Source organism: Capra hircus, chromosome 11 (assembly GCF_001704415.2).
Source record: "Capra hircus breed San Clemente chromosome 11, ASM170441v1, whole genome shotgun sequence".
NCBI classification, from domain to species: Eukaryota; Metazoa; Chordata; class Mammalia; order Artiodactyla; family Bovidae; genus Capra; species Capra hircus.
In genome coordinates, this window is record NC_030818.1 from 36,878,598 (window position 1) to 36,898,441 (window position 19,844).

At 45.6% G+C, this 19,844-nt stretch overlaps 1 protein-coding gene across 4 annotated transcripts in view; it reads left to right on the top strand.

Annotated features, from left to right (window-relative positions):
• The window catches only part of SPTBN1 (spectrin beta, non-erythrocytic 1), a 210,708-nt gene that overhangs the window by 91,459 nt on the left and 99,405 nt on the right, over positions 1 to 19,844 (top strand). Inside the window, exon 1 of one of the 4 annotated variants that reach the window (XM_018055243.1) lies at positions 2,771 to 3,904. The exons of 2 other annotated variants lie outside the window; for them this stretch is intronic. In XM_018055243.1, the coding sequence (XP_017910732.1) occupies positions 3,796 to 3,904 (109 nt within the window). In that variant the 5' untranslated portion in view covers positions 2,771 to 3,795. Of the gene's footprint in view, positions 1 to 2,770; positions 3,905 to 19,844 lie in introns of those variants that run through there. One more of the 4 variants, XM_018055244.1, reaches the window with a different exon arrangement.

The window sequence follows — 19,844 nt, forward strand, 5'->3', positions numbered from 1 at the left end:
CCTGCTTGAGTATCTCTTCCCTTCTCTGACTCCCTTGGTATCTCCACTGTTGATTCTCTTCCCTCCCAGACACCAGGTTTCCCCACAACTCCCTGCTCGGCCACTTGCCTCTTCTGCCCTTTCCTAGACCTCAGCTACTGCAGTCTCCACTCTGACTCTGTACATGGGCTTTATCTTCAGCTCTGTTTCCACGTCCCTGACCGCATCTGGACGTATCACCCCATGGAGCTGCAGCCTGTCTGGAAGTGTTCAACCCACCCTGCACACCATGGCCATCTCTAAAATCCCCAGAGTCTGAAGTTCAACCCTGACCTTTGAACCTCCCGAAGACTTTGAAGTCCTATAGGACTCGGAGTTGTTTACCAAAGTCCTGTGGATTAACTCTTGCATCAGCCCATTCCTTTCTGCTCCTTTTGCCACATGCTAACTAGCCTTTTGACCTGGACAACTGCAGTGAACACCTAAGTGACCTTGCTGCCTTCGGTCTCTCTGCTTTCTATTCATTCTACCTACCGTTCCCTGCCAATTAATCATCCCTATAGCCCAACCCAGACCCTGTCCACCTCTGGTTCACAAATTTCTGTGGTTCCAAACCTGACTCTCTCGGCTTCTCTCTTGCCCTATGCTCGTTCCTTATGCTTAGGTTGAATGGCTGTGCCCGCTGGTGCAGTTCCTTCAGTGCAGTCGGTCCTTTACGTGGGCTGCTTCCTCCCCCAGCTAGGAGAGGGGCTTCCCCCTCATCTCATTCTGTAGAGGGTCTGCCTGTGCTTCACGGTCTGGCCAGATGCCTGTCTCTCCTGGAGTTGTTCGTCCCCACCTCCCTAGGCAGATGTGCCCTTGTCTTCTGAACTCTAGTAGGTCCCCTGCCGACCCCACCTTCTGTTCTTCTGGTTTCCGACTGTTGGCATACGTATCTGTCCCATTTCTTTAGGCCACCAGCTCTCCCAGTCATCTCTGACGCCTCCAAAAACACCAGGCAGCATGCCCTGCACACAGTTAGTGTCCAGAAGATACTGCATGGAATAGACTGAGTGCCTGGCCAGCCTTGCCCTTCTCCTCCCTGCTGAGGTGGAGGTGGTCACGTGAGCCATTAGGGTTGGCTCCTTTCTTCTTCCTTGGCCCCATCACACCAGACATTCTCATGTTTCGCCACGTTTCACGTCTTGCCCCTAGGGGGTTATTTAACCCTGTCCTAGACTCAAAACTTTTCTAATATTTACACATGTTCACTCTGCCTGGCTTGTTCGAAGCCTGCTCTTTAGGATCAAATGTGGCTACAATAGTCCCAGCCGCCCCTTCTGCCACATCACATGTAACCTGGCTAATTAGAAAGCTTATTTTACCTAGTTCCCTATATCAGAGGGAACTGAAAGGGAGACTAAGTGTGGTGACTCATACTCTATTCGCTAAGTGGCTTAAAGATTTAAAATGTGTTGTAAATTGGCAAGCACTTTGCAGTCCCATTTTCTGTACCCATAGCTAGATACTTGAGAGACTTAACACACCACCAGTATATTTAATAGTGAAGAGGGGCCTGTTAGGAGGACATTTTCAGTTCTGCCCTCTGTAGCTTTGATGGGATACACAGGGGGAAAAATCAAGTTTGCAAAACGTACTCCTAATTGTGAATACTATGACCACTTTTAGGGCATTTTCACATCATTCCCTCAGTAATCTTTGCATTAATCATCCCTGTCTGACAGTGGAGGTTTAGAAAGAATCCAGGGTTTCTTCTAAGGTCATAAGTGATTAAGCGGCTTGGCCAGGACTAGAAACTCAAGTCTTCGGAATCCTCAAGTGCTTCTTCCAAGATCCCACATTTTGCCACCTTGCTGTCAGTGTTTTGAACTGCAGCAAAGTGGCTTTAGAAAATGCTCTACCTCTTGGAGGAAGAATAGCTTCGAATCCTGGGCCTGGCTTTAGCACGCTGAGGGTTGACACTGGATGTATTAAAAACCCAGCAGTGTGGATGGGAGGAATGGGGGTTGTTCCAAGTTGAGCAGTTAGCTGGATGCAGGGTTTAACTTGATCCCTGAATGGGATGTAGTTGCTTGAATTACAAGTGCCATGGGGACTAAAGTAAACCTGTGGTGGAGGCCCACCTCTTTAGTGCAGATTGGAATCCTTTAGGAATGAAATTACCTTCTTCAGCAAGTATGGCTGCAAGGCACCACGCTTGAAACCCTCAGTTTGTAATTTGTTGTCTGCCTGTAGTTACTGAAAAAGGGGGTGGCTGGGCGCGGGGTAATTAGGGTCAGTTATTTTCCAAGAACACATTTTGATCACTGTTCTATGTTGGGGGCTTCCCTGGTGGCTCAGACAGTAAAGAATCTGCCTGCAATGCTGGAGACCCGGGTTCCATCCCTGCGTCAGGAAGATCCCCTGCAGAAGGGAATGGCAACCCACCCAAGTATTCTTGCCTGGAGAATTCCATGGACAGAGGAGCCTGGCGAGCGACAGCCCATGGGGTCGCAAAGAGTCGGACACGACTGAGCAACACAGACACAGCCATTTCCTATGTAGAGGATTTTACTTTGGGTTGAGATTGTTGGGAGAAGCCAGGGAGGAGAGTTTTAAATTCCTCAAGAACTCAAAAATTAAAAGGTTTCATTTTAAAAATCACAGTAGGATTTGAGCGGGGTTTCTTTTATCTCCTCACTGGTTCCTCAGATCCTCCAGGTCAGTGATCCCGGAGGTGTTTACCTGTGTACCTTTCTCCCACAATGCCTTGCAACACGGTGCTCCCAGAAATCTTGCGTCGTTACTGTTACGGGGCCGGTGTTACCCAGAGACCCTCCGCTTAACATGGCGCGCTGGCAGCAGAAGTCTGCTGAGAAGATCCTTCCGTGAGACTGAACTTACGGCGCTCCCCCCATCCCCCGCTGTGTCCCTGCCCCGGAGCCCAGAGGGACTTTGTTTTGCTTTCACCCGCCGACACGGTCCCACCGCCGCGTGGTCGGCGCCCGCGCGCTGAAGACGCCGAGCGCCCAGGTGCGCGGTCCGCGTGGCCTCCTCAGACGCTGCCTAGTGGATGAGCCGCCGCGGCCGGGGACCTGCGGGCTCCTGACCCTCCAGGGTCGCCTTCTTTTCCTGTGATAGTAATCGGAGACCTTTCCGTTACGTGAGGCTCTCAACAAAAGACTGTAATTCCAGCAGCTTTGTTCGGGAAGGTACCACCGCGGCAGGCGCGTCCTGGACCGGCCTGCGGGTCGGCGGCCGGTGGGTGGGGGGCTGCGGCCCGCCGGCCTCCCCCGCGCCCCTCGTGGTACAGCCTGCGTTTCCTCTACAATGCTGTTATGCTAATCAGGTGACATCACCGCCCAGCGCACGGCGAGTGGCTCCTGATTAAATTACAAACCGGCGGCCGCCACGGGCAGCGGGGAGGAGGTGTGTGCGCTGCGCCGGCGAGCTCCCGGGCTCGGCGACTAGGACATGCTCAGGATTGGCCGTATTTTTAAAAAAATTTCAGTGGGACTTGCGGCCTCCCTCCCTCCGCCCTCCCGCCCCTTCTCGGTAATTTATTTCAAGCCTAGGGCCAAGGGCCACAAAAGGAAGGAAAGCCACAGGAATTGGATGCGTGAGTGACCGGGCTAAGGTGGACTCTGCTGCGGCCAGCTTCCTATCAGATCACCCTGCTGGACTTTCACACCGGGATGGGGCTTGCCTAAGGTCCAGCCCTTTTTGCCGGGGCCGAGAGCCAGGCGTTGCGGAAGCCGCTGTGTGCTGAATGGGGGTAGGAGGGTGCCGGAGCGGGATTTCCACCGTTCAGCCCGCCAGGGCGTTACGCTGGGCATAATGGAATTGCAGAGGACGTCTAGCATCTCCGGGCCGCTGTCGCCGGCTTATACGGGGCAGGTGCCTTACAACTTCAACCAGCTGGAAGGGAGATTCAAGCAGCTCCAAGGTAAGCTCCGCACTCTAAGGCCGGGCCTGCCCTGGAGCCGTGCCTCCTGGGGTTCTGAAGCTTTATTTGTGCCATATGGTACGTGACCCTGCTGAAGCCCGGCGGCCGCACGCCCAGCCCCAGAGTCTCTGGTTGGCTGTAAGCAGCCCATGCACTGCTTAAAGGAGACGGTTTCTCACTCTTGACTCCAGAGAAGCCACCATTTGGAGTCTCCCTCTCCAGTTTCCTTTGGGCTCTCTCGGTTGTCAGGTATCTACTTCCCACAGCACACACATTTTCTCCCTTTTTAACTGTCCTTGCATTTCAGTAGACCAATGCTAATAGACCTATTAGGTATGCAAGTATTTGATTCCTGGACGCCTGTATCTCCCAGTCTCCAGCCTCTTACCTCTGGGAAGCCTAAAGGTGTAAAGTGCACTGCTGGACACCCTGTAGCACAATGGCAAAGGGAAGGAGGGAGTGGTCTTTTTGTTCGTAAGCCTTGGGTAAATTACAGTTTTGATTCCGGAGCTTAATTTTAACTCTTTTGATGTTTTGTGTTGGGATAGAGCCTTCCCATCAATTTAGTGGGCTATGTAATTTATAATGAAAACCAGTTATTGTCATTCCAGCGCTATTGGGTTGGATTAGTTAGATCAATTGCAGGTTTCTTGGAGTCTTTATTAGTCTTGAACAGTTGAATGAATCTAATAGTTGACCACACATATTTTTATGGGGAGCACTTTGTGAGGGTGATGGGCCTGCAGCCTGCGGCTGGGGTGGGCCTTGCCCTTGGAGGTCCCTGCCCTGCCAGCAGGCCTGGCCGGCGGAGTCTCCTAGTTGATGCATGAAAAAGGATTCATAACTGAAAACAACTCCTTCCATTAGGAAGCCCCTGGAATCAGCAGTAGACTGGAAATGACTCTGGTGCTCTGAAAAGTAGCCTTTGCAGACCTCAGTTTGTGTTTCTTATTTTAACTCCTCTCAGTGCCACAAATGTGGTTCCTGTGAGGAGGAGGAAGGAAGGAAGCAGCCCAGTCTTCCAATGTTTTCACTGGAAAGAGGGGGGAGGATGTATTTCATTCACAGGTTTATTTGTCTTGTGAAATAGTTGACAGTAATGACACTCTCCTGGAAAACAAGAGGCAGAACAGGACGTGATTTTAAACATTAGCTAGGCTATGCTGCATTCCTCCAGCAGTTAGCTAAGAGGAAGCTCCATCCCCCTTAGGGAACAGTTGTGGGTCTTTGCCTCCTTCCTCTACAGCTCTTCGAAGGTAGAATTTGCTTTTCGGTGCAAATTTAGCGGGGCCAGAGCTGGAACTTGCAGGTGGAAACTGAAGGAGTTGGGTGTGTCCGTTATCTTCTAGATGTGTGATGGCAGGCCCCAGTTTGAAGTTTGAGGTTCTGAGAATTCAGAACGCACCTTTTCTTCAAATGACCCTTTCTCCCCACTTCATTGTGTCACACTGCCCAGGAGAAAACACCACAAGGTGTCCTCAACTTGAAAACCTGTTGCTAAGGTCCAATCAACACCCTCCTGTAGTCTCACAGAACCAAGATGAAAATACACGAAGGTGTGAGGAGGAGTATGCCCACAGGGCCACCCATAACAAAAGACTGTTATTCTGAAAGGTTTGAGGACGGTTGTAAAACTGCTCTCTGAGACGGGTGGAGCTAACACACAGGAAATGTCTTAAACTGTCCTCTCTGGAAAAGTAAAATTTAAAGTTAAAAAAAAAATCACTGTGTCCCTTTGATAGTTTTTATCTCATAAGTGTTTCCCAAGGAAATTCCTTCAAAAGGGATGAGCTTCACATTTTGTGTGGAGATTTTTTTTTTTAATGACCTTTGTCCCCTAATTTAGTTCCAGATAGCTTTCTTATTTCTAAATATTGTGGTTTAGAAGTTGCACAAGTTTAGTGTTGGTATTTCTATAACAGCAAACCACCCGTGTTGAGGAACTGAGAAAGGGTGAATTAACTCCCAAGTGTGGTGAATCCCAGCAGAATTACAAACAGTTGGCACCGTCCTTTGTTCCAAGTGGGACTGATTGTATTTTAAGCAACTTGAGGAATTTTTTTGATAAAACTTTTCCCCATCCCCACCTGTATCCCCTGTGTGGTGTATATTACTAGTTTTTTAGTATTTGTAGTTCTTCCTGTCATCACATCTTTGATAACATATAGATTTTGTCTGCTGATTTAATTTTGTGCATGCTTATTAAGCAACCTTTTTCCTCTTTTTAATCCTTCCTAGTACTTCCAACCCAATACTAGCAAACAGTGCCTCTGAATCGGTATTGATTTTTTTTTTCAGTGCCTCTTGTACTAACTTATTCATTTAGCATCTATACCTGAGAGTACTGTGATTTTGTAGGAGATATTTCTGCATTTTTGTTGATTTCAAATACTTTTACACTGGATCCTAAAAAATCTCAGGAGGGACTGACTTTTGATGTTCTTTCATAGGGAAATACAGTGTTATAAAATGAGCCTGGTCTTTTAGATAGAATAGTTTATAGAGATTTATCATAAGTAAATAAGTATGATTAGAAACAAAACCTCACTGACTTAATAAGGGACTGAGATCTCTTTCACACTGATGCTCCTGACAAAGGCAGGACCTTCCACCTGTAATGGCTTCAGACATTAACCACCAACACCCAGCACACACCTGACAGGCATACCCCAGCACGCTGAGATCTCTTTCGAATTTTTCACCTATAAGATCAAGTTACCACCTTACTCAGAATTTGTTCATGTAGCTTATACAGTTGGATTTGTTGTTTTGTTTTTCTTTGTTAAGTAAGAGAGGACTGCTGAAACACAACAAAACTCAACCTCACATGTTTTTAAAAATGTGTTCGTAGTAACAGAGAAGTTCATGATGATACCTTTTCTCCAGTTTCACATCAGCTAGCTTCCCTTCTTATCAGCTGGATACACCCCTACTCAGAACCTGTCTCGCCTGCCTCTTGCATAAATTAAATTCCAGGTTCCTTAACCTGGCATTCAGGACCTTCCTCCAAATGGCCCCAGACCACGAAATTCCTATACCAGCTCTTACATTCCTACCGAATAAGTCTTCCAGGTGGGCAGCCTGCAACTCTTCATGAAACCCAGCCCTGGGTTTTGCCTTCATCATCTACCTTCTGCCTCAAAGGCCCCATCTTTCCATTTTACCAATAGAAATCCTTCCTACAGTTTTGTTTTTTAAGACTCTGCTTACATTCTTTTATTCCAGAAAGCTTCTCCTTGTCTCCTCTTAGGAGTTGGTGGGGAAAAGATTTCATGGAGTGCTCACCACGCATTCAGTTCAGTTCAGTCGCTCATCACCATACATTAGATGCATTAGTAGGAACTTTGTCTATATCTCATCTTATGTGCACACCTGTAAGGTTTTTTTTAAAAATTGAAGTACAGTTGATGTACCATATATAAGTCAGTCGTCTTCGACTCTTTGCGACCCCATGGACTGTATAGTCCATGGAATTCTCCAGGCCAGAATACTGGAGTGGGTAGCCTTTCCCTTCTCCAGGGGATCTTCCCAACCCAGGGATCAAACCCAGGTTTCCCGCATTGCAGGCAGATTTTTTTTCCAGCTGAGCCACAAGGGAACCCCAGTATATAAGTTACAAGTGTGTATAGTGTAGTGATTTGCAACTTTTAAAGGTTATACTCCAGTTATAATTGCTATGAAATATTGGTTTTGTTTCCTGTGTGTTACGATATATCACACAGTAATATAGGCAATATAGGGATAAGGCTTATCCCTTCATCCTTTATCCCTATATTGCCCATCCCTCTGAGGTTTTAAAGATAGAGTGAAATTGCTTGTTCCAGGTCCCAGGCTGTAGTAAGCTCAGGCTGCATATTGTTATTCTCCAACTTTCTCCTCCCAGACTTCTAGATACTTAGATAAATTAATACTTAATTTCTGCAAAAAGAAGAGACAGGGTGGCCTTGTGAAGTGCTTCCCTCTTCTTCCTACCTGCCTGCCCCCTCAGGGCACTGATCCTATCAGTTCTGGCTGTGGAGTTGCAATGTAGACAGAATCTAGTTGAAAAACATCAAAATGAACTTTTTTCTACCTTCTTCGCATCCTGACCCTGATGTCCAGCGTCTGATGTTTCTGGAGAAGGTGTTTTCTCTTAGCTGTCTTGGTTTCGTGAATTCTTCCAACTGTCTAGAAGGAGAAATGGAGAAATTCTCCACCTGTCTTCTTTGGGACGTAGTGGGACGTAGAGGGAGTTGCAGGCCATTGGAATGGGTTTCTCTCAAGTCTATTACATGCTATCTCAGGGTTGCCTCCTTGAATTTCTTCATCTTTTGGTGCTGATTTCTAAACTGCTAGGGAGAGAATATTGCTGATTTTTATACCCAAGGGTCATGAGGAAAATGCATTCTTAAGTTTTTAAAAAGAACTACCAGTTTGTTATGGTACCTGGATGTTTGTCTTGTATAATTTCATAAAGCTTATAGAGAGATGATTGCTAGGTTTACACCTGCTTGCCATGAAGAAAACTTTTAATTTCTTAGATATAAAGTAATAGCCTTCAAATACTTCCTGTTGTGACAGTGGAAAGAGTCGGTGACAAATGATAACCCTGATCAAATGATAACCCTGGTAGGCAGGGTGGGTGGGTGGTTGGGGAGCAGCAAAGATTTATAAGGATATTTCTGTGTTTACTGAAAGCATAAAAGATTGGGGTTTTGGTCTGGATACCTTCCAATACTGTACTATAATACTATAGATTTTCTAAGCCCAGATAACTATGTGGGACAAGTCATCAGTTAAAATTATTTTCACCAGTTTGCCTGAGTTTCAGCTTAAAATTTAGAAGTTCCTAACAGATTCGTAAATTTGAATCCTTTTTGAGTGATGTGCTACTACTGCTAATTATTAATATTTATAACACTTTAATATGTGCCATCTTGCTTAATTAACTAAATGAGATTGTTCAGAGTACCCAGCATGGGATCTAGTACTTTGTTCTAAATAAGTGGGCATTTCCTTGGTACTAATAATAATCCTGTGGGGTATTCTCTTCCTTTTTATAAAGAAACTGATAATGGGTTGATCAACCAGTATGACGCTGCCTTTCCCAGAATCCAGGTTTTCTGTTTGTTTATTTTTTAATTGAAGTATAATTGCTTTATGTAGAATCCAGGTTTTCTGACTCCCAAGAATGTCTCCTCCTGTAGGACCACGCTGCTGCTGCTGCTGAGTCACTTCAGTCGTGTCTGACTGTGTGACCCCATAGACGGCAGCCCACCAGGCTCCCCCATCCCTGGGATTCTCCAGGCAAGAACACTGGAGTGTGCCATTTCCTTCTCCAATGCATGAAAGTGAAAAGTGAAAGTGAAGTTGCTCAGTCATATCCGACTCTTAGTGACACCGTGGGCTACAGCCTACCAGGCTCCTCCGTCTATGGGATTTTCCAGGCAAGAGTACTGGAGTGGGGTGCCATTGCCTTCTTTGTGAATACGTTCTGGTGGCATGGAAAATTAACAAGCCCGGAACCACTCAGATTTCTGAACATGTGACACCCTCAAATTTTGATGAGCTTGAAACACTGATTCTTTTAGCTTAAGTCCAGTGTTTGACTGGGTTGACTGTTAAAAGGACTCTTGGAAACTAGTTAGGAAAAAGAGGAGGGACACAGATATTCCCTCTGAGGAAAAGATGCCACTTCTCTTAAGGGAGTGAAAGAATGGGACTGTAAACATTGTGACTCCAGGAAGCTTTTTGGGTGACTGTTGTCAAGTTGTCTCCTCTTAGATTTTGAACCTAGAAAGGGGTTTGTCTATAGCCCCACTGCCTCCTGCTCTGTGTTCATCTTTCTGTGGTTTCCTTATGCCCAGCTGGCCCCATGCAGCTGCCCTAGCCTCCCCAGAGGCAGGCTCTGATAAGAGATCTCCCTGTACAAACATGTGAGATTTGACTCAAGCCAGCCTCCCCACCTCCAGCTTTTCCTACTCCTTGCTCCACAGTATTTACGATTCCCTAAAATTCCCCTGTATTTTCCTGGTTTTGAGACCCTGCTCACCTGGTCTCTTCCCCTAAGAATTATTTATGTCAGGATCTTTTTTTTTTTTTTTTTTTTTTTTTTGAGGTTCCATTCAGATGCTACTAAATTCTAAGTATTCCTCAAGGGAGAGATGATCAGAATCTCTCCTTGGGTTCTTTTACTTTAAGATTTGAAGTCTAAGTACTTCGTCATTCTTTTGGGATTTTCACATCCTGCCTTTGGTTACAGTTTGAGAATCTGCCTCTGCTTGCTTTACATTTCATGAAGCCTGGGTGGGTAAAGATGAAAGTCTGATACAGCCTGTCTTACCGTAGCAGTCACTAAGTATTTGTTAAAGGAATAAATGAATGAAGGTAGTATTATGAACTATGTTATGGGAATGGTTCTCGAAATGAGGTTCCTAGACCAGCAGCAGCATCATGACCTGGGAACTTGCTAGAAATGTAAATTCTCAGGCCCTGCTTCTGACCTAGTGAACCAGAAACTCTCAGGGTGGGGCCTGTACATAGGAGTTTTTTAAAATTATTATTCAGTTCAGTTCAGTCACTCAGTCGTGTCCGACTCTCTGCGACCCCATGAACCGCAGCACGCCAGGCCTCCCTGTCCATCACCAACTCCTGGAGTCTACCCAAACCCATGTCCGTCGAGTCGATGATGCAGTCAATCCAGCCATCTCATCCTCTGTCTTCCCCTTCTCCTCCTGCCCCAACTCCCTCGTAGCATCAGGGTCTTTTCCAATGAGTCAGCTCTTCGCATCGGGTGGCCAAAGTATTAGAGTTTCAGCCTCAACATCAGTCCTTCCAGTGAACACCCAGGAGTGATCTCCTTTAGGATGGACCGGTTGGATTTCCTTGCCGTCCAAGAAACTCTCAAGAGTCTTTTCCAACACCACAGTTCAAAAGCATCAATTCTTCAGCGCTCAGCTTTGTTTATAGCCAACTCTCACATCCATACATGACCACTGGAAAAAGTATAGCCTTGACTAGATGGACCTTTGTTGGCAAAGTAATGTCTCTGCATATTAAAAATATGCTGTCTAGGTTGGTCATAACTTTCCTTCCAAGGAGTAAGCATCTTCTAATTTCATTGCTGCAGTCGCCATCTGCAGTGATTTTGGAGCCCAGAAAAATAAAGTCAGCCACTGTTTCCGCTGTTTCCCCATCTGTCTGCCATGAAGTGATGGGACCGGATGCCATGATCTTCGTTTTCTGAATGTTGAGCTTTAAGCCAACTTTTTCACTCTCCTCTTTCACTTTGATCAAGAGGCTCTTTAGTTCCTCTTCACTTTCTGCCATAAGGGTGGTGTCATCTATATATCTGAGGTTATTGATACTTCTCCCGGCAGTCTTGATTCCAGCTTGTGCTTCCTCCAGCCCGGCGTTTCTCATGATGTACTCTGCATTATTAATTTATTTTTAATTGAAGGATAATTGCTTTACAATATTGTGTTGGTTTCTGCTATACACCAACATAAATCAGCCATAGGTATACCTATGTCTCCTCTTTCTTGAACCTCTCTCCCACTTCCCACCCCTTCCCATCCCTCTAGGTTGTTACAGAGCCCCGATTTGAGTTCCCTGAGTCATACAGCAAATTCCATGGAAAATACACTACCATACGTTCATAGGTTTTTAACTAGCCTGCCAGGGGACTGTGATGCACATTCAAGTTTGAGAAACACTTTCTTACTAGATCATGTGTACCCTTTTTGCAGTTTGGGAGTGGAAGGGTTTGGGAAGAATAGACTGCGTGATTTGTTCCCAGATAGCAGTAAATACTGTTATCTGACTTATTACTAAAGAATGAAGAGTAGGGGGAAAGTATGTTTTAGAACAAAATTGTATAGTAGCGGAAAAGTGTTTAGTTACTCAGAAATGAGCTCAACCCGGCTCAACTAGAGGAGCCGTTTAGCATCTGCAGGCCTTGGCCACCTCATGACTGCCAAACGGGTTCAATCATCTATCAGGGCTTCAGTTTTCAGGGAACCAGAGCTTCACAGCCATTCATCCGTTCCTTCTAGATTCACACTTATGCACATTACCAAAAATACGCCAGGTAGATCCCAGCTGTTTTTAGATCTTAGTGCCTGGGCTTCCCTTGTAGTTCAGCTGGTAAAGAATCCACCTGCAATGCGGGGAGACCTGGGTTCGATCCCTGGGTTGGAATGATCCCTTGGAGAAGGGAAGGGCTATCCACGCCAGTATTCTGGCCTAGAGAATTCCATGGACTCTATAGTCCATGGGGCCGCAAAGAGTCGGATACGACTGAGCAGCTTTCACTTCACTTCACTTCTTTATTCCTTTTGCCTGACAAGCTTCTATCAACTCCTTGAAGCCTCAGCTATGAAAAACTAATATTGGAGGGAGATAAGTGATAGAGGCATTGTAATGCCTTTTTACACTTCAGTATTATTTGCTTAATTGGCTTAATTAAAAATCTGGCAGTTGTTTGTATATTATGGGTGCAAAGGACTTGTCGTTTAAAAGCAAAGTTGTTGTTTAGTTGCTAAATCGTGACTGACTCTTTTGTGACCCCATGGACTGTAGCCTGCCAAGCTCCTCTGTCCATGGTATTATTCTCCAGGCAAGAATACTGGAGTGGGTTGCCATGCCCTTCTCCACGGGATCTTCTCAACCCAGGGATTGAACCCTCGTCTCCTGCATTGGTAGGTGTGTTCTTTACCACTGAGCCACCAGGCAAGCCCATAAAAGGCCAGTAGTTGGTTACTAATCTAGGCTTTTTTAAAGCAAGAAGACTCCTAAGAAGTAAAATGATAAAACTGATTTAAATAACAGGGCTTGCTTTTGGTTCTGTTTATTAATGTGTAATAGTTACTGATTGCCTGCTTTTCAGTAAGCAACTGTTCTCTGATTAGGAAGGCTGAAAGTGTGGTTCAGCTATGCTGGAAATGCTGGCTGAGCTGACTGATGAGTAGAAGCAAGTGGAGGAATAAACATGTTCCAGGTGAGAGCCCAGGTAGGCAGAGCTCAGAGTACAGAGAGAGGAAGGGTTGTTAAGAGGGGTTCTAGAGGCCAGAGGATGCATGGTGCTGTCAGGCACGTCTGGGAGCTGGGGAGTCCAGTCAGTGGGAGACTGCTGAAGGATTTTAAGTGAGTGACTTGTTCAAATGATTTCATTCTCCTTAAGGGAAAGCTGGTCTGCGTCCTGAGTGTAATAATTGTCTTGGAGGGTGGGTGATAGTCAGGTGAGGATGTCGGAAGTCCCTTAAGCCATTGCATTTGCTGTGAGGAGAAAGAGGAACAACATAACCTCCTTGAATTTTGAACTGCAAGGTATTTAGAACCTTATTACTCAGTGTGTTCTGTAGATGGGTATTTGTTAGAAATGCAGAATCTCAGGCTCACACCTCAAACTCACTGAGTCATAATTTCATTTTAACAAAATCCCCAAGTGGTTTGTAGGCACAGCCAAGTCTTCTAAGAAGCACTGCCTTGGAAATAAACTCTGCCTGCTCCTCTAGCCCTTGAGCTGGGAAGGACATGGCCTAAAGAGGCTATGACCCCTCTAAGGTTTAACGTTTGTGTTTCATACAGAGTCTGCTTTAAAGGAAGGAGTTTTGGGGGTGTGTGTTTTAAGTAAACTGGATTATTTCACCTGTAAAAATAATATAGTATCTAGATGAATAATAGTTAATTAAAGTAATTATTATTACCCTAGGAGATTACAGGGCTTTAAAGCATGGTTGGTTAATTCCTAGCTTTGTAAATCTTTGTAGAATTTGGCTAGGATTCTCTTACTTGATAATCCTGCAGTTCTAGACATTTGTGAGATTTTTTAAAAAAAACCCGCAAGTTTCTTTTCATTTATCTATTTGGTGTTAATGGAGAATTAAAAAAATACTCTGGGCTACTTTCTCTAAGTTCTTCCAAAATTTCAACATGGTGTCCTGGGAAGTAGAGGCTTATTAAGTCCATTCTTGCTTCATGACTTAAACCTTTTTATATACTTTTAAACTATTTTTTAAGCAAAAAAATCCCCTTTTTCCCACACTCCATCTTAATAAAATAATCCTAATTAAATGAATGTTGGTGTTCTTACAGTTGGTTAGACTTCAGTCCAGTGTCATGTATATCAGACTTACCCAGCAGTGCCTTTAGGTTTTGGTGTTAAAGTGGATTTGAAATACATTAAATATCTGTTACTTGATAAGTGCTCATTTCCTGTGGGCCTGCAGGTGAAGCTTTAAAATGACTGGTTATTGATTAGGTAGGGGAGAAAAAGCACCTGCTGAAGCTTGTCGGCCAGAATTTTTCCCTCTTAAAAGAAAGAAAAGGGGTGGGGAGAAAAATGACTTCTGTTCTTGACTGGCTTCCGTCCAGAACCTTTGTGACCAGGGAAGGGGCGTGGGTACTGAGAAAGTGGTAGTCAGGAGGTGACTCAGATGGTGTTCTTTCAAAGGCAAGGTTGAAAGTTATTAATAGACAAAGCTTAAGTGTTTAGCTGTTGTTTGTATTACTTCAAAAACTTTTTTTATATTTATTATTTCATAGCCATATTAGGTCACCTCCAAAAGGAATACAAATGAAAGAATAATGCTGCAGTCCCAACAGATCTTAACTTTCTGAGAGTTCTTATCTACATACTATTTAATACTGTTATAGTCATTATGTTTTGATTTTTTACTTAGCATTATATCATACACATTTCATATGTGATTATTTCTATGCCTCTTGCCAAATTGCTTTCCAAACCAGGGCAGTTTATCTAACAACCCGAGCCTGCTGTCTCTGCTATGGGGTGGGGTTAATACAAGTTTTTTGTAACAGGATTGTAGAAAGAATAAGGGAGATTGTCCATGGAAACTGTCCTGGCACATAGTGGGCCCTCAGTAGTCAAAGACAGCTTTTATTATTACAGGTCTAGGTGGAAAGGCAAAGCAGTACCCAGCAGGGGCGAGTCTTTTGAACTTGAGTGCCTCAACCCCCACCCCCCGAAACCTGCTCTGGGTGTGGCTTCCTTTACCAGGTTTAGAAAAGTATCAAGTTTGCCTGAAAATGCACCCATCCAAAGCATGGCCTTTTATGTTCCCTTTTAGAAAGTACACGGGGTTGGCAGCAATCTCTAGGACCTGATGGCTTTTGATGTAGGTTGAAGACACAGTAGTGGGGCCTCTTCCAAGTTCATAAAAAGTATGCGGGGCAGCTAATGCTGTGGTCAGAGTATCCACCCCATCGTCAGAAGAGACTGCTATTGCCAAACTCACATTAACCACCCTCTGTGGATTGTTGAATGCCTCTTCTGTGTTTGCTTTTGAAAGGCCTTTCTTAGCCTTTCTCTCTCTCTCCCCCAACCTTGTTTTCAAGCAGCACAGGACCTTTAAGTCGCAAATCCAGTAATCACACACAGTAGCATGGAGACACAGGCTGGCCTATATTTGGTCTCACAAAGGCCCTATGAAAGCTCTGGCCTTAAAGTCTTTTTTTAATGCTTAAATGATGCAAGTGGAAAGTTAATTTGAGGATCACTGAGGCACGCTTCATTCATGAAGAATGTGAGCAAAACATAAAAAGTCTGGAGGCTCTGTTCTTCTCCTGTGGCAAGGAAATTACATAGGCTGTGTCATTACTTGGGTGAATTTTACCCCCCCCCCCCCGCTGAGGGTGCAGTTGTGTTGGAATTTTGGAATGAGAGCTGTGGGTTTAAGCACAACCAGTTGCAGGAGTGTGTGTGTGTGTGTGTGTGTTGCCTGAAATCCTTTGGAACGAGAGCTGTGGGTTTAAGCACGACCAGTTGCAGGAGTGTGTGTGTGTGTGTGTGTGTGTGTTGCCTGAAATCCTTAAGCAAACCATAGACATTTTGGCCACACTGACAGGCAAAAATGGTGGTTATCCCTTGGAATGTGGCCTTGGCATTTTGAATTAGGTTTTCTTTTTTCCTTTTTTTAAAGAGAAACTTTGAAGGTCTGTTTTAAAGTGGATGGAGCCTTTGAAAATCTGCCTAGTCTGTTTGAACTGTTAAATGCCAGTGAGTTTCTGTACATTGCTAGCTTGAATGTATAGTAGAGAGGTGAATACAACTTGAGTGCAAAGTATGTTTTTGGTGCTTGAAACATACTTTTCCTGATTCCTATTGAGGGAGACGTTTATTCCTACAGAGGTTTAAACGACTTGCAATAAGAAAAATCCAGCCTTATAGTGGTAGAGGGAGATTACGTGTTATCTGCGAACAGCTGCCAAGCAGATGGGATCCCAGCTGCACTCAGCCTGTGGTGGAGGGTGGGTAGCAGCAGCCAGGGAGAGCGCTCAGGGGAAGTGGTCAGAACCTGGAGGTGGAGAGAATGGCTGTTGTGTTCAGAAGTAGGACACTTTCTCTGTCATTTCAGAAACACAAGGGTGGTGGAAAGCACATGGGCTTTGGATCCGCAGAAGCCAGCATTCACATTGTGGTTCCACCAGGGACCTCACTGAGCTCCATTTTCTTCATCTATAAAAACTGGGAAAAATAAGTCACCCCCAGAATGGTTGAGAAGCTTGAATTTTAGCATGTTATCTTAACAGGGTGACGGCTCATCCTGGTTTAACAGACTCTCCCAGTTTAGCGCTGGGCATTCCACGTCCAGGGGATCACCCCAAGTCCCAGGCAGGCTGGGTGTTGGGTCCCCCTAATTGTGTATGAAAGCACCTGTTACTATGTATGGGGGACAGAGACGATGTCTCTGTGTGTGTGTATGTTCCTCCTTGCATTCCTTCCTGGTGCTTGGCACATAAATGAATGGTTCACAGACGAAGGAACGAATGGATGAGTAAAGTAGTGAAGGCAGTAATGCCTGTGGAGTTGCTCTAAAGTGAGTCAGCCGCTTTTCTTCCGTGGTGCCTCTTACTCCCTAAGAGGAGGTGGCCTCATGGGCCGCATGGTGAGTAATGTGTTGAGTGAAAGAATAAATCACTCACAGTAATGACTTTAGCTCTATGACGTGCCTAAATTATAACTTCAGGAAGGGCTTATCAGGATCTTTCTCCTTTTTTGTAAGATGAAACTTTGGTAAGACCCTCGGGACCTCCCTTAGGTAGTCCCTGTACCCTGCAGGGCACCGGGAGACTGACTGAGCTTCGATGGGGAGGAGAGAAGGACGCCCGCAGCACTGCTGCAGTGCTCGCAGGGAGGGGAACTGGTGCCTGGAGATTAATGTAGGCATGGGGTTGTTTCTTCCTTTTGTTGTTTTTCTTTTTCCTTGACTGGGTGGCCAAGAGTAGTTGGACCAGGAGAAAAGTTTAAGGGTGACATTAATACACGGCAAAAGAGGTAAAAGTGTACCCTGAGAAACCGCCAGCCATTCTTCTGGGTGTGGTAGCCATTCAGAGTTTTACATTGTATGGCTGTAAATAAAACTCATGAAATTCCTCTCTTGGAGTGATGTCGCATGAGCAATGTTTTTCTAGAAGACAGGCGGTTAGTAATACTCTGAGCAAATAAAGGCAGAGCCTCAGAAATTTAGATACCAGATAATGTGCAAACTTGTCCTTTGAAACGGAAGAAACAGCCATGGAGAAAAGTCATTTTGGCCCAAGAACTACTACTTCCCAACCCTCAGCGCCTTCCAGTTTCTACCCTGACCCTCCCAAAATAGAGAAAGGCACAGTTTTCCCCTGTAAATATATATGATTTCACTTTTGAGATAGGTTGTTTTTTCACTGGACACACAAGGAAGCAATTTTTAAAAGTCATACTCATTCTGCAGTGGGCTTGACTGTACCTGGGCTTAATGGGGAGTCCTTGGCCCCAGAACCACATGCAGTCTTTATCAGGGTAGTAAATTCAAATGGCTCTTGGGGAAGGGAGGGGGTTGCACCTGAGGGAGGGACACTGGATCCGGCTGCCTCTGAGGATTTGCCCCCACCCCCAGCGTGCTGGCGGTCAGAGGGGAGGGCATCCCAGCCATTGTCACCCAGGGATTCTGAAATGACCTCTCTTACCTCATTTTCCTATGAGCTCATAGTTGTCTGCACACGTAAATTGTGTCCTGGGTCCTGGCTCCCCCGTTGTCTGATCAGGAGCTACTCTAATGCTCAGTGCTTTTTGGGAGAGGAAAGTGAGGCCCAGGTGATGCATCAGTTGATTTGGGATCTTCTGTCTTTGTCTCCCCACCACCCCCACCATGGAAATTCACACTATAAGTCATCTGCTAAGGTTCCATGAAAAACCCACAAACCAAACTCCTATTGGAGCAGGAGACTTGGTTATTAGAATAATGAATGGCGTTACTCAACCCCTGTTGTGGTTTCTGCCTGATGAGGGCCTCTGTCTGTAGTTCCTTTCTAGGCAGTGGGGTACAGTTTCCATCTGTGTCCTCAAGAAGCTCACAAACAAGAGACAGGAAAACCGTTTTTGTAATAGGATTTGACTGCGTGTCTATGAGGAAGGGGAGTTGCTTTGTACACCTGCCTAGTGGAGAACACCAGCCCTCCCCTAGCTTCCAGGGTTGCTGTAAGAATCAGTTTACATGATAATGTACAAACTCCCTGTGAAAAATACAAATTCATAATCGAGTCTAAGAAGTTTTTGGTGAGAAAACAAAAGGCAAGACTGTCCTCATGCTCAGATCCACTCAACTGGCCTGGTGTCCCCAGAGGACAGAAGCAGAGACCTTTCAGTAACAGTAACCTAACTGTGCCATTTATCATACACATTACCTCATTGCGCCCTTGAGAGAACGCAGGAGATGGGCACAGATGTTATCTCTGTGTACAGATGAGGAAACCAAGCCTTGGAGAGGTGAAGCAACTTGCTCAGCGGCAGACAGCTAGTACGCGGTGGGCCTGGCAGTCATACTTGGCTGTGTGTCCACAGAACCCTCCTCCTCACTGCCTCGCAGAGATCGATATCACCCCGAGAGGATCTAGGTGTGGCGGGGTGTGGAGGGAGCAGTTGGACCACATCTTCCAGCAACAGCCCACACGGTTTCTTGTCTGCTTTGAAGCATCTCTCTCAACACTGGCTCCTCAGAAAGCGTCCTCCCCTCTGGGAGTGAGATTTATGATGTGGTTTCCTGCCTCCTGCCTCTGGAGGTCAGCGCTTCTGCCCCAGGGTCAGGAAGCCCCTCCGCTGCTGGAGTCACTGCCCACGCTGTGTTCAGTATGGGTCATGGCCTGTGTCACCCTGCGGTGAGCTGGGGTGCTGTGAGTGCTCTGTCAGTGCAGTCTGGTTTGGAATTGGAGGTCACACCCTTTCCATCACATTGTTCATGAGTCTGCTGATGCTGGTGATACAGAAGTTCAGTCACAAGCTGCTTTCTCTTGCCCTGAATGTAACTTAAAAAACGTTTTTGTGATCCCTCCAGCCTAAGGTCTAGCTAGGTATAAATCAGGTGCCAACACCTACATAGGATTTACCTGTCCAGTAGCCCTGTGAGATAGGTGGTATCACACCTGCTGAGCAGATTGAAGAACCTGAGGATCAGAAAGGTGCAACGAGGTGGCAAGGTTCTTATCCAACATGTGGCAAAATGGGCGGCTTTGGGAAATTCTGTAGCAGGAAGGAACCCTTTTCAGTATTTCTTTGAGCTTAAAGCATGTGCTTTTTCTAAACAGGTGGAGGCCGATAGCACGGCTTGTGTACGTGTCTGTCAGCACAGAGGTGGAGTGCATTGATTTTTATTATTGTTTTTAATTTTGTTTAAAACCTGTATTCAGTCATTCTTATTTGAGATCTCACCCAGTTCACAGGTATTTAAAAGTATACCATTTAACCTAGCAACAAATTGAACACACTGCTTGAAAACGGAAGGCTAATAGTTTTCTCATGTGTCAATTTCTGATAAGACTGTTGTTGCTGCTGCTGCCGCTGTTGCTAAGTCTCTTCAGTCGTGACCGACTCTGTGCGACCCCATAGATGGCAGCCCACCAGGTTCCTCTGTCCCTGGAATTCTCTAGACAAGAACACTGGAGTGGGTTACCATTTCCTTCTCCA